General features: G+C 45.0%; 1 protein-coding gene across 1 annotated transcript in view; it reads left to right on the top strand.

The window, feature by feature from the left end:
• The window catches only part of RIMKLA (ribosomal modification protein rimK like family member A), a 29,114-nt gene extending 25,400 nt beyond the window's left edge, over nt 1–3,714 (top strand). Inside the window, exons 4-5 of the mRNA XM_036352619.1 lie at nt 689–892; nt 3,140–3,714. Of these exons, the coding sequence (XP_036208512.1) occupies nt 689–892; nt 3,140–3,630 (695 nt within the window). The 3' untranslated portion in view covers nt 3,631–3,714. The remainder of the gene's footprint in view (nt 1–688; nt 893–3,139) is intronic.
• The last annotated feature ends 10,465 nt before the right edge of the window (nt 3,715–14,179 follow it).

Below are 14,179 nucleotides of genomic sequence, written 5' to 3'. Positions count from 1 at the left end.
AGAATTTGGAGTCAAAAAGAAATGCTTTCCCAAGAGAAATAGAAATATAGATCATTCCTTTTAGAATTAATAGGTGTTGCCAAATAATAAATATTTCTTATATTTAAAAAGAGGAAGGATGTCTGTCAGTGATTCACTTTTTGAACTTTATTGTAGTTTTCATAGACCTCAGTGTAAATCATGCGGTATGATACTTACCTTTTTTGGATCTCCATCTATTTTAGAACTCTTCTAAAATATGTTCAATCAATTATGTTCTGCTTTGTGCATCAAGTTCAGTATGAAGTTTGGGGAATTTTTAAAACATGAGTTAGACATGGACCCTGCCTGATCCACAGCCTCAGGGTGATAAGAGATGCTAATAACTGTTATGGAACCGAGTTGACTTGATCCATAGGATTTTATTTTGACCCCTTCTCTGTATTTCTGGAATACGTTATTATTTCATTTTGATAAGAGTGGTGGTACAGAGAGACAGTCAACATTATTAAGACCTGAACAAAATCAAGAGAAAACAAAGTTCAATAGCCATTTGATAAGAAGCAAAAGTCTAGTCAGAGAAGTAGAGGAGACCAAAATGAGGCAAGTTCAGGAAGCATTGATGACTGTATCAGATGGGAGACGGGATGGCCAGGACAGGGTTCGGAGGCTCTTCTAATGCCTTCTCTTGTTGTCTTTCTTCTTAAAGGAAAAGCTGTTTTCCTTGCAAGAGACAAACATCACCTCTCAGACATCTGCCATCTGATCCGCCATGACGTGCCCTACCTGTTCCAGAAGTATGTGAAGGAGTCACATGGAAAAGATATCCGGGTGGTGGTGGTCGGGGGCCAGGTGATAGGCTCTATGCTTCGCTGCTCCACAGACGGACGGATGCAGAGCAACTGCTCTCTCGGTAAGTGTAAGGCCCAGAGTCTGTGTGTTGGTACAGGAGGTTTCCAGGAGTTTTCATTAGGATGTTTAGACCCATTTAGTAAGTGTGTACCTGTCCCTCCTATCTAGTCAGAGCCTGGCTAGGTGCCAGGATCAACAGCTAAGGATTAGAAACAAGCCCTTTCCTTTAGTAGCAAGCAGTCCAGCAGGGAGACAGATAGTGTAAGTGCTGTGACAGAGGTCAGGCCAGGGGTGTCCGAACACTGAGGTGTGAACCCTGTCCTATAGGTGTTAGGACTTAGCGGTCAGGTTTACACAGGAGTGACATGAGGATCCGTGTTTGAGAAACTGACATCTGGGTAGAGGATGAATTGAAGGCATAAGACAGGAGGCAAGGACGAGTGTGGAAGCTGCTGCAACAGCTCAGGCAAGAAATAGTGAGGGTCTAAACTAAGGCAATGATGTGATGCAGAGCAAATTCTGCTTTTCTATTACAGTTGAAAGTTGTGTTTTTCTTATATGTATGATGTTATTAAAAAGCTAGAGTTTATGTTTGGGCCAAATGCATCACTCCTCCCCGTGAACCTGTTTAATAAACCTTGTTTTCTGTAGTGGTGAATGAAGATGTCCCAGAAGGCTGTCAATTCTTGTCCCCAACACAGAAAGCTATTGTCCACCTCATTAAATGAATTTTCATGTTGGTAACATGAAAAAGTACCAAAAAAGGAAAATGTACCTACAGTTACTGTTTCCTGAATCGCCAGATGAGTGTCCCAAGTCTAATGACTAAGAAGGAGACCGAGACATTGATTTTGTCTGTCCTTCATTAATCCTGGCTGAGCAGTTTCCATGAGCGGACTTTGGTAGATATTGAGTGTGTAGTGATTAATGAGAGAATCCTTGCTTATGGTCCAGTAAAGGAGAAGACACATAAAGAGATCATTGTAAGATATTGTGATAAAGCGGGGTAATAGAAACAAATTCTAGGCTCAGGTTGACAAAGTACTAAGTACCTAACATATTATCTCATTTAATTTTCATGATAATCATGTGCAGTGCAACAGTATTGAACCTTATGTGTTATTGTTTTGTCTTTAAAAAAAAAAAATACGTTTTTATTGATTTTAGAGAGAAAGGTAGGGAGAGGGAGAGAAACATCAATCAGCTGCCTTTTGCACACCCACTGCTGAGGATTGAGCCTGCAACATGGGCATGTGCCATGACCGGGAATCACACTAGCGACCTTTTGGTGCATGGTATGATGCTCAGCCAACTGAGCCACACTGGCCAGGGCTGTTCTGTCTTTTTTAGTTTCTAATAAGGAACCGCATGGTTTTTTAATTTATCCACATTACTTTTCCTGCTAAGCTGTTTTTACAGCCTTTTCTTTATACAGTATAATAGGTGGGGAAAGGACAGTGTTAAGGTAAAGACATTAGTTATTGGACCTGAGAATACAAGTCATAAGTCTTTCCAGGGAGACTAAGGGAGACAATTAAATCTGAAGTTTTAGCTTTTTAACAAATAAGAGCAATCAGACTCTTTCTGTCCTTGATATAGGATTTGTCTCACAAGCCTCTCCATCTCTCTCTACTTAAAAAATAATAAATTCTGTTTTATTCTAATTATACAAGGAGTACATTCTCAATGTAGAAAGCCTGGAAAACATAGCAAAGTCAAATGAAAAGATATTTATCATTAATCTTACCGTCTAGAGACAACCAGTGTTAACATTTTGGTATTATTTCTTTTGATCTTTTTTTCCTAATAATATCGTTTTGCATGGTTATACTGCACAGTCTTTAATCCTACATATTTTTCTATGGGATCACAAACTCTCTGTGAGCATTATTAATGGTTGTAACATACGTTGTTTTCCTCTATTGTGAGCTACTTAGATTATAATTTTTCATTTATTCATCAACAAACATTTCTTATTGAGTACCTTCTATGTTCCAGGCACAATGATTTTTTGGTGTGTTTAAATAACTCTGACATCAACATCTGCCTGCATCAAGCCTTTTCTCTGTTACATAAGATTATTTCCTAAGTAGTGGAATGACTGGGTCACAGGGTATAAGCATTTTAAGACTCTAGATAAGAAATGACCACATTGTTTTCCTGATGTCCTTCCAGACCTTTTGTGAATAATGAAAATGCCCGCTCGCTGTCCTTCCTCAGCACTCCCCTTCTCTTCCTCCTCGAAGGGTCATTTGACTTGCTAGTCAGTGTCTGATGTCATCGTTACATCACTATGCTTTCCCCACAGGTGGTGTGGGTGTCATGTGCCCGTTGACAGAGCAAGGCAAGCAGTTGGCTATTCAGGTCTCCAATATCCTGGGCATGGACTTCTGTGGCATTGATCTCCTCATCATGGACGATGGCTCCTTTGTGGTGTGTGAGGCAAACGCCAACGTTGGTTTCCTCGCCTTCGACCAGGCATGCAACTTAGACGTGGGTGCGATCATTGCAGACTATGCTGTGTCCTTGCTGCCAAATATGCAGACTGGGAAGATGGCCATCCTCCCAGGCCTGTCCAGTCCCAGGGAGAAGAGCGAGCCAGATGGCTGTGCTGCAGCTCGGGGCGTTGCAGAGAGCATCTACACCATCAACAACGGGTCTACCTCCAGTGAGAGTGAGCCTGAACTGGGAGAGGTCCGCGGTCCCTCAGCAAGCACGCCAGGGCCCCCACCCCCCACGCTGCCCGAACCCAGCTACAACATTAACAATAGGATTGCTTCTGAATTAAAACTGAAGTGAATTCCTGCTTTTGTTGGCAGCATTTAAACCAAATCCTACTGCTTCCCTAGTAGTTTTGAATGAATAAAGCCTGGACTAATGTGATTTCATTTGCACAGAAACTAGAAATCCCATCTGGGCACTCGACATTCTTTCTAACGATGATTTAAGCAAATGGCCTAGCTTTGTGGTTTTTACAAAGATAATCTAAAAATGCTCACCAGGAACAACATCCCGACTGATCCATTTGAGGCCGAGGTCTGCTGCAAGCACTTGGATATCCCCACTGATTTTAAGGCACTGACTGTGCTGCTGCTTCTAGCTTTTAGCAATAGAGCCCATTAACTCGGAAAAGCTCCTGGCAATAGTTTACTAAAAGCAACCACCGATGGAGGCGTGTGCAATAGAGGTGGAATGTGGCTTCAGTTATGTGCTTTTCGTGTGTGTGTGTGTGTGTGTGTGTGTGTGTGTGATGCTTGGAGAATACACAGTTCGAATACTAGTAGACGATTGATCTCTGCTCCCCCTCCATCACCACCTTGACCATATTTCTCTGACACTCAGGATATGGTGTTCCAGGGAGCTTCCTCATTAGCATTTTCAATGAAGCACTTTGTAGAAAGTAAATTCACTGGTTGGCAAATGCCCTGCTCTGTCGCTGGGCCCTTCTACAAATGCTTTGCCACTTCGAATTTACAGACCTGCTTCAACGAACGCCAGCCCCAGCAGCCTCTTGCACCTTTGCTGCCTTTGGCCTCCGCTGGAAATGCAATTGAATGAGCTAGTGGCCACACACTTTATTTCTTAAGCGTGCACTAGAACCAAACACCAGGGACTCTCTCTTCAATGGACGATTTTCACTTGTTACTCCAAAGCCATTGGTTTATATCCTGGAAAGCTACTGGACGATAATCACTTCCCCCCTCCTCTACTGAAACTTCGTGTACTGCTTAGCTGTAGGGGGTTTTCTTGTATGAGTTGGTATGTGGACCTGTTGGGTAGATAGAGCTATTGGAAACACACTCCAATCCCCTTGACATTCTAGTATTATCCAGGTTCCAGAGACCTGGCCTTACCCACCTTTCCGAACTGGGGAGATGCAGGTATCAGGACTTACTCATTGCCTATTTTGGGGGGAGTTGGATAATGTAGACATGACACCGAGTGCTTTTCATTTCAACTCTTCAAGCAGCAGCTGATGAGCCTTCCCTTGAGAGGTCATGGAAAGGGAGTGTTCCACTTCTGCTCTGTGGGGTATGACTGAAAATGGGCAAGGCTACATTTTAACCAAATGCACCAAAACAGGACTCAAGGGTTACCATAATCAGGGTTATTTCCTGGGAGACCATACTCTTAAACTGTGATGTTGCATGTGCCAAGAACACATAGAATTCCTGTTTGGAGTTATCTTTGAAACCATGCAAGGAAGGAGGGCTCGCAACCTATAGTCAGGTCTTGTTTTGTGTGTTTGTTTTTGTTAATCCTCATTTGAGGTTTTGGGTTTTTTTTTCCCCATTGTTTTTTTAGGGAGAGTGGAAGGGAGTGGAAGAGACACACAGAGAAACATTGATGTAGAGAGACACATCAATTGGTTGCCTCCCACACGCACCTTGACTAGGGTTGGGGTTCGAGCCTTCCACCGAGGAACATGCTTTGACCAGAATCGAACCCAAGACCCTTCAATCCCTAGGCTGACGCTGTAACCACTGAGAAAAACCAGCTAAGGCAAGTCTTGTTTTTTACACCACCCCTCCCCAGAGGCAGTCCCATGCTCCATCACCCATTTTATTTACTGGACTTTTCTTCTAATGTTCTTTGGCTGTTAAAAAATAATCATTTCTTGAAAAATAAATCTACCCTTTAAGGACAAAGACTTAACAACATTGAAGAAAGTTTATAAGGAGACAGTTTTCAAAGACAATTCTGGAAATATTCTGAGTAAGGTCAGCTTCACTAGACTACACATACATCTTCCCAAGGTGACTACTAGTACTTTAAAGGCAACAACACCCACTTGAATATGTATAAACTCCTGTACTTACTCTGCCGTAAATGTAAAATGTGTATAAGGTCAAACAATTCCATTTTTTTCACAACATTTAAATAGAAATTGGCTTTTAAAATACTGACTAAAATCAGATTTCACCAAGTACCAGTTGTACAACTGGAAAATCTTTAGCGCCATGTAATGGAGATGTACACTACACAGTTGTAGTTTAAATGCAGTCCCATGTGGGGTGCATGCCCCTAAATTGTAACCTTAGTAATGTGTCCTTTACAGTTGAAAATGGAATACTTCACCTTTATATAGGTAACAACATGTACCTTATGTTTGCCACTCAGGGTAGGTTTAGAAGGATAGTTCTAGGTCTGTTCTCTCTGCAGTTGGCCAGATGCTTTCTTTGTAAACATTGGAACCAAGTGAGTTACGTTTCACTCATTCTCACTGTTTAGTATAAGCCCAGTCTTCCCACTTTATCTAAAGCATGCTAATGGGCCCCATCCTGAGAGAGCAGCTAGAGAGCGCTTCCAGATTTGTCAAAGGAGGCCCATTTTCCAGCGGCTCGTGACGTCTGTAGTCATTGGCATCATTGCCTGGAACTGAGCCCTGTCTGGAAGCAGAGAAAGCTGGATCACAGCCCCCCTCCAGGGTTTCCCAGACTGGCTGTGGACTCAGCCTCAGTCAGGTGGCTAGGCTGGACCACACCTGTCACAGCTGCCCACAGGCCTGCTGGAAGGAACGTGGGGCACAGAGCCAGATCCTGGTTCTGGCTCTCCCCTTAAACAGCTGATTGAATTTGTACAAATCAGGTGGTCTCTGTGCCTCCATTTTTCCATTCTTCAGGTAGGGAGGATACCTGTTCTGTTTAGCTCTTGGGGGTGCTTTGAGGTGGAACTGAGTTCATTAATGGGTATGCATTATGTGGGAGGTGGTAGAAGAACATCTACCACATCTGGTTTTATAACAGTTTCTCCTCACCCCTCCTCTGAGGGAGTTAAGAAAGAAAGAGATCATGAAGTCTGAGCATTAGCACACCGAACAGTGGTAGAGGCCTAAGGAAAAAAAAAGGCAGCTTCTCAGGGGCTTTACAACCTGAGAGGAGTGAGGCTTGCAGTGTATTCAAGTAGCCTTCTGGGTGTGTTGTATATAACCTGAAACTCTTGACTCGTGTATATCAACTGACAGTCTTTCCTATGTAACAAATTGCAGCGTCTGTATGTGGTCTTCCCATTATCTAATAGCATCTTGAAACTGGTCAAAACTTGAATGCCAATAACTCAGTCACTCAGAATATATATGATTCTGCACTTGGGAAAAATGTCTACGCTATCTGTCTGACTGCTGATGGGTGAGGGGTTGCCAGGGTGCAAAAGAAGTGGATGACAAGCTCCTGGTCAGGCTCCCTCCAGGCTCACTGTTCCTAGCTGAGGGCATTCCGTGGCAGTGGGCATGGGGTGAGGAGGGACGGGAAGGGGAAAGGTCTGGGATAGTTGTGTGACATTTCAGTGAGAGAAATAAGAAATTGGGATCATTTGGAATTCTAGTGGGAAGAAGGAAGAAATGGCTCTTCTGTTTTAATGAAAGAATTATGAATATGTCTGAGAAGGGGTAGGGGTCCATTGAAATTATTCTGTAAAAAGATAATAGGATGTATGGGTCCCCATCCCCCTCTGTTGAAAGGGGAGACACATGCCTCATCCCTTTGTTAAGTCCTGATAAATGCTGGTCTTGAGAACACTGAAGGTAAATCAGGGGAGACTGGAGCAGCCAACTGGAGCTTCGAAGATCAAGTGATAGCTGACCCTTGCAGAAGTGAATGGACCAGCATAACCTGTGGGGAGAAGCCCAGAGCCACAGCCCCCTGAGGTGGGTGTAAGGAGATATCGCAGAGAAGGAAGCCAAAGTCAGTAAAACAGGGCACTTCAGCTTAACCCTTTCTTCTGCATTTGGAGGTGAGGCTTCTGTTCCTGTCAGTCTGTGCAGATGTTTGGGGAGAGCCCTGACAGCAGCCATCTTGGTCACTGTCCTTGAAGTTTGTTCCCTTAGACCGGCTGCTGCAGCCTCATAGAAAACCTGGTGCTGTGTTTGGCTGCCTCTGAGATCAAGACGAAGTTTTTACCCGGAAGACCATCCATCTCAGGAATATATTGTTTTAATCCTTCCTTAAAACAGTATCACACTTCCATTCCAGGTCTATGGCTGAACCCTGCAGCTCTCCCTTCTAGAACTCACACCACAGAGTCAAGCCTTTCCATTTCCTTCTCCAGTGTGGTTCCCGTGCTGACCTGAGGCACTATCCTGGGCCTGGTGCTGCAACCCAACCCTGTTTGGTAGCCTTTCTCTGCCATTTCCTGTTCACTGACGCAACACTAAGAAAGTCACCCCGTGAGCCAGATTTGAGGCCACAGGATTAATTGCATTTTGGAGACCAGTGCAGTCCCCATTTTAGAGGGGGGATCTGAACCCCAGAAGCCACGGTCACTTGGCCAGTCAGCAGCGGGGCTGGGTTCCAGGCAGGCGGACTCCTCATCCAGTTTGCATACTTCCAGAGGTGGCTCTGTTCTTCAAGGCGGCTAGCACTTGCTGCCATCCTGGCCCACCTCTGCCCATCCCCTCCTGCTGAGCCTCTGCTGTGGGTCAGAATGGTGTGGGTGTGCCAGCTGAGAAGGACTCTGCGCTGGGATGACGTGTAGGTGAGAGCCCAAGAGGCATATATGAGATTTCCATGGTGCAAGCTGGCTCACGGCCTGCGCCTTCCTTAGACCAGCCAGGGCCATGTAGCCCCACCTCACACCATCAGTGATGGGCTGTGACAGAGAAGGCCCCTGCAAGCCACTGAAGGCTTCTTTGGCACCAGTTTGGCTCTCGGTCCCTCACTGTGAAATGTTTGAAGTCTGTGGAGACCTCGGTGGGCCTCTGCGGAAGTCCAGGGCTTAAAGGTTCCAAACTTCTCCCATCAGGCACATGTGAGGGGAACTCCTGACTGATACACATTTTCTAGTTGCAATCAGCTACAAAGTTAAAGGCTTCTGCCGAAACCGGTTTGGCTCAGTGGATAGAGCGTCGGCCTGCGGACTGAAAGGTCCCAGGTTTGATTCCGGTCAAGGGCATGTACCTGGGTTGCGGGCACATCCCCAGTGGGAGATGTGCAGGAGGCAGCTGATCGATGTTTCTCTCTCATCGATGTTTCTAACTATCTATCTCTCTCCCTTCCTCTCTGTAAAAAATCAATAAAATATATTTAAAAAAAAAAGTTAAAGGCTTCCTCCCACTTCCCGTTCCACAGTGCATCCCCCTTGCTGCCAGCCGCTAGGTGCAGAGTCCTCCCTGTTGTAGCCCATATGTCGGCTGGGGAACTCCTGCTCCACCCTCCACGCCCCCAAGATCCAGACAAGTCTGATGACTGGGCCCCTGGATCTCTGGTTTCTAAGGGACTTGTATTTTGGCAGTCACTGCTGACTCCAGACTTCTGCTACCTCATTCTAAGCAACAGTGGTGTCTCGTTCCTGTACTGCATCCGCTGAGACAAGAAGCTCAGTTCCCTCCCCCATTTCCACACACACCAAAATGCGAATGAGTTAGTGTGTGTGCGTGCAAACGTGCCTGTGTGTCTCAGTGATGTGGGAGGAAATGGGAGATGTTACAGCAATGCAGACATGGCACCCCATTCCTAAATGCTCTTCTGACACACTACAGAGGAATGCACTCCCCGCCCACTCCATGTGCTACCTGTCTCCCTTGGGATAAACCAAATCCATTTATGTTCTCAGGTACCACAGTATAGGCATTCCTGCCAATGCTCTTACCTTCAAGATTTCACCTTCTACCGTGGGTGGCTTATTAAAGGCATTTTCCTAAACAAAGATGGCTCCCTCCTCAAAGGGAACTTGAGTGCCATCTCTTCAGATGATACATTTTTCATTCCCACTGCACTAGTCATCACAACAACGATACTCACCACTAGCGGCCAGGGTCGTCACGCTTTACGGAAAGCAACGTGGACTAATGTAAGTGATGCCGATTTGAGCTAGACAACCCCAGTGCAGATCCTGACTCTTTCACTTACAGCTTCTGTGACCTAGGGAAAGTCACTTAATCTTGCTAAACTTTTGTTTCATCACCTATAAATGTGATAAACACAATCGTGAATGTGAACCACTTAACCACATGCCCGGCTTCCAGCAGGTTCCTTCCCTCTGGCTTCCTCCACTGTCAGCTATCAAACAGCTCCTGCCCGTGGAACGTGGCTCAGTGCCAAGGGATAAAAGCCAGCAGACAGCAGCTTTACAGCTGGGAAAAGGAGATGCTGGGGAGGGTGGAGAGGGCTGGCGGCTGCTCAAGCATGCTGTGGTTTAGGTTTATTGATTGGAAGGTCCCATCCATCCTTAAGCTCCTACGATGCTATAGTGTAAGATATAGGGGGTGTATTTGGCTTAGAAAAATCCTGGAGGAATAGCTGCCCCTGACAACTGGGAGGCTGGAAAGCCGACGAGCAGCCTGACCTTGGGTGATTTAGCACCTGGTTTCCTTGGCTCTTCCTGTATGAGGTTTGCTGGCTTTGCATCAAATGGAAGGAGGCTGTGCCAGGGACTTGAATTAAATCTGTCAGCCAGAGGGTGAGGGGAGCGCAGAAGGCCGGCGGTCTGTGCAGGAAACCCTGATAGTCCAACAGCACCATCTGGACTTGGCAGGGATGTCAGCCCTGAGATCAGAAGGAACTAGCCAATAAAGCAGCTAAAATTCTGCTGAGTGGGACTCCCAGAATCTCCTATTTAGAAGGAACTCTGATCTCCTATCAGGGGAGAGCTGGGCTCCCTCTGCAGAACTAATACAGGTCTTGGTGAAGGCAGGAGTAGGCAGGTGGCTGGTTTGTTTGTTTAGTCCCAGCTGGAGGTCCCCAGAATACCACTGGTGTGCAGGAGCCCGCTTGTACCAGCCTGAGGGAGCAGACTGTTAGATTTCCAGGAATCTTGTCAGCTGGTTAAACAGCCACCATTAAACACTAAATTATAAAACCTACAGTTAAATATACTATATTAAAGACATAGGTTAATAAACACCCCAAATTCATCACTTTCTAATTATTTTAGTACATTTTGCTATCTATGTACTTGAAGTTATTGACATCTAATGTATTCCAATGGTGGAAATTCTATAATGTATTCCAATGGTGGTGTGCTATGTGCACCTCTTCCCAACTCCATCGTTCAGTGACATCACATTGGTAGCTTGAAACCAGCCATGGTGGGAGTATTTACCCCACAGAGATGGGCAAATACTGCATATCAAGTGCCCCCCGCCTCCGGAGAGCTGGTTGTTAAACATTTCCAGCACACCACTGCTACTGGGTCACCGAGGAAGAAATGGATACACCTAAGCATTCAAACATCTTAGTTCTAGGCAGTCAGCATGTGTGATGTGTTTCTCAGAAGCAAGTTTCCTGGTTTAATGTGCAAAACCGACTAGAAGTAAAAGAAAAACACTGGAAAACACTCCTCCCCTGCTTGTTTTGTCTTGTCTCTCTGTTTTTTACATGGGAAGAGCCCTGACAACAGCCCTCTTGGTCACTGTCCTTGAAGTTCGTGTCCTTAGACGAGAAATCTGTTTAGTATGCTCCTAAACTTATGGACTGATCTGTGAGGTACTAGCTCACTTGTGGGCTGTCCCTCAACTCATTTCTCTCCCTGAAAGTGAATTGTAGCTTTTCCTGCCTAATTGGCAAACTGAAAATGTGCTGTAAAAACATATCTTAACTAGGCACCAAAAAAACTCATTTCCAAGTGATTTGTACAGCAACAACAACGTTAACTTCTGCAGAAGAGAAGAAATCATTTATAAATGAATGTTTTGCTGTTTTTGCTTTTTATTAAAATTATTACTGCGTAAGAATAAAAAGAAAAAAATTATTACTGTGGAACAGAAGGCTTTGTTTGCCTTTGTCTCCACAGCTCTGCGTCTTTGGGTTGCTCTTTTAAAGTAAGAGTCACATGCTGAATCCACATTTTATTATGTTCATATCATAAAATAAAGGAAAAGCTTCATAGAAACTTCATCCTATTCACTTGCACACCAGCTGCCTTCTGAACAACCATAATTTTCCTTTCAATCGCAGAGTGCCATCTGAATTGTAATATGGCCAACTCTTGACTGTCAAGATGATGGGGGAAAATACTAATGCGGATGATATGAGCTTGTCATGAGCCTGCTCAGCACACTTGCCTGGACTGACATGCGAATTAAGATTCAAATAGCAAGTGAGAGCTGAACACCATTAAAATGGCTGTGTGGCGGATAAGGGCCCAGGGCACTGAACGAATCTGTGTACCTACCTAAGGAATCTGACAGGTTGGACTGAACCATCGGGACTTGTGTTTGCATTACATTTACAAAGGTTTCCTGGGAGGAATAGTGATAAGATGTTTAGGAACTACCTGTGGTCAGTACTGGTCTGAGACCATTGAACCATGGCTGTCCTTCAACTTGTGGGGGTCCGGAGCCCAACCTGCATTAAAGGCGTCATGGGGACAAGGTTTGTTGCAGCCCAGAATGATGTGGGGTCTGCTCCTATGTCCTACCATTCACACTGTCCTTCCACCCAAACACTGGGGGATGTGACCTATGTTCCTGTTTTTTTTGTGTGTTTGGTTTTTTTTAATATGATAACCTTCAAACTAGACAAAAGTGGAGAGAATAGTTTAGTAAATTCCCCAGATTTTAAAAGTATCAAAAGCTTCTATTTTTAAATCATGTATTTCTTTTTCTTAAGCATTTTAAAGCAAATCCCACATGCAGTGTCTTTTCTCCCCTGCATACGTCAGCATGCATCTCTTTTTTTAAAGAAGATATTTCTTTAAGCCTTTACCACAGATAGCACAATGAACAGTAATGCCTTGCTAGTATCTAATTACCATATTCTAATTCCCCAGTTGCCTCAAAAAGAGCTGCATTAGCTGTACTGTAGACCAGTGTGTGTGGCGGGGCAGGAGGTACCTTGAACGGGGTGGTGATGGTTTCCCACCATCTTGACTGTGGCTTTGGCAAAAATCAGGCTGAAGGGACACCAGTGGGGACCTCCTTAGGCTGGCTGCAGACATCTGCCCAACTTGCTGGATCTTAGAATTCCTTTCCTTCCAGGAATAAGCCTATGGAACTTCCCCTTCTAGTTTTCAACATCCCATGGTCTTCCTCTGGGAATTTCAAAGCTTCCATGCTGCTGCCACCCACCTGGCTGTCATTGGCCCCCACTTCAAGGCTTTTCCTGCAGCTGTGCCTTTCACTGTAGGCTTCTCACGAGGATTACCGTTCTTCCATCACGGGGACGGGCCTGGACAGGTCTGAGGCGGGCCTGTAGTGTGTGGATTCTTGACTTTGTGTGGAAAGATTTCACAATACAAATTCAGGTGATTTTGAGAGTATGTTTATTAAAGCTGGGGATAGCAAAGCAAAGGAAGGGTAGAAGCAGCAACAGGCAAGGCTGCTTTGGCTCCCTAGAAACGTTATAGGAAAGAAACGAGCAAAGGTAGGGCTGCTGTCAGCTCACTGGATCACAAGAAAAGGGGGCCTTGCAGACAGCATCAGGGGTAAACCCAGCACAATCTGCTGCTCCCCTGGTGGCAAGTCTCATGGGGACCCTTAGAATTTAGGAGGAAGTAAAAAGTTCATGCCCAATAAGACCCATGGGCATGCTCTAGAACAGTGGTTCTCAACCTTCTGACCCTTTAATACAGTTCCTCATGTTGTGACCCAACCATAAAATTATTTTCATTGCTACTTCATAACTGTAATGTTGCTACTGTTATGAATCGTAATGTAAATATCTGATATGCAGGATGCTCTTAGGCGACCCCTGTGAGAGGGTCGTTTGAAAGCCAAAGGGGTCGAGACCCACAGTTTGAGAACCGCTGCTCTAGAGTGAATCCACGCTGGTATCCTTTGATGGTATTATCTCCCTTTAGCAGGTGAGAATCTCAGGGGAGCGTTTTAGAAGAATATTCATCAGCTTTCCAAGTACATTCTGTGTGTGTGCGTGTGTGTGTGTGTGTGTGTGTGTGTGTGTGTGTGTTTTATTTGTTTGTTTCTTCACAGTATTACAGAAAAATGAATGTTGAGGGAGTCTGGCATTATTTCTTGGTCTGCTTTACTGTTTTACTTTTATGTTGGGTCTGTCTGGCTTTAATGGGGATTTTGTTATTTGTTCCCGACTTCATCCATCCTTCGGTTTGGCTGGCACAAATGGCATTAACTGGGTCTCCATCCTCTATCTCCTGACCAGGGGGACTTAAGCTATGTATTCTCTGGTTAGGGCGGAAAGGTATAAACCATTTGCTCTTAAGTGTTCATGGTTAGGGAAGATAAGGTCTTGGGATTCACTAGCTGGCTGTATATTGTTCAAACTGTTTAACCTTGTTGAATTTTCTTGTCTCAGTTTCCCCATCCCACTGGCCTAGGAATTTTTGTAGCTTCTTACTATCCCACCTCACTCCCACCAGCCTCGACCCAGGCTGGTGTGAAAAGCTGCGTACCCTCAGTGAGTCACAGCTTTTTAGATTCCCCAAAGGGCCTCGGCTT

The sequence above is a fragment of the Myotis myotis genome, unplaced genomic scaffold (genome assembly GCF_014108235.1).
Source record: "Myotis myotis isolate mMyoMyo1 unplaced genomic scaffold, mMyoMyo1.p scaffold_m19_p_2, whole genome shotgun sequence".
Classification (NCBI taxonomy): domain Eukaryota; kingdom Metazoa; phylum Chordata; class Mammalia; order Chiroptera; family Vespertilionidae; genus Myotis; species Myotis myotis.
This window is presented reverse-complemented; position numbering and strand designations above follow the sequence as displayed.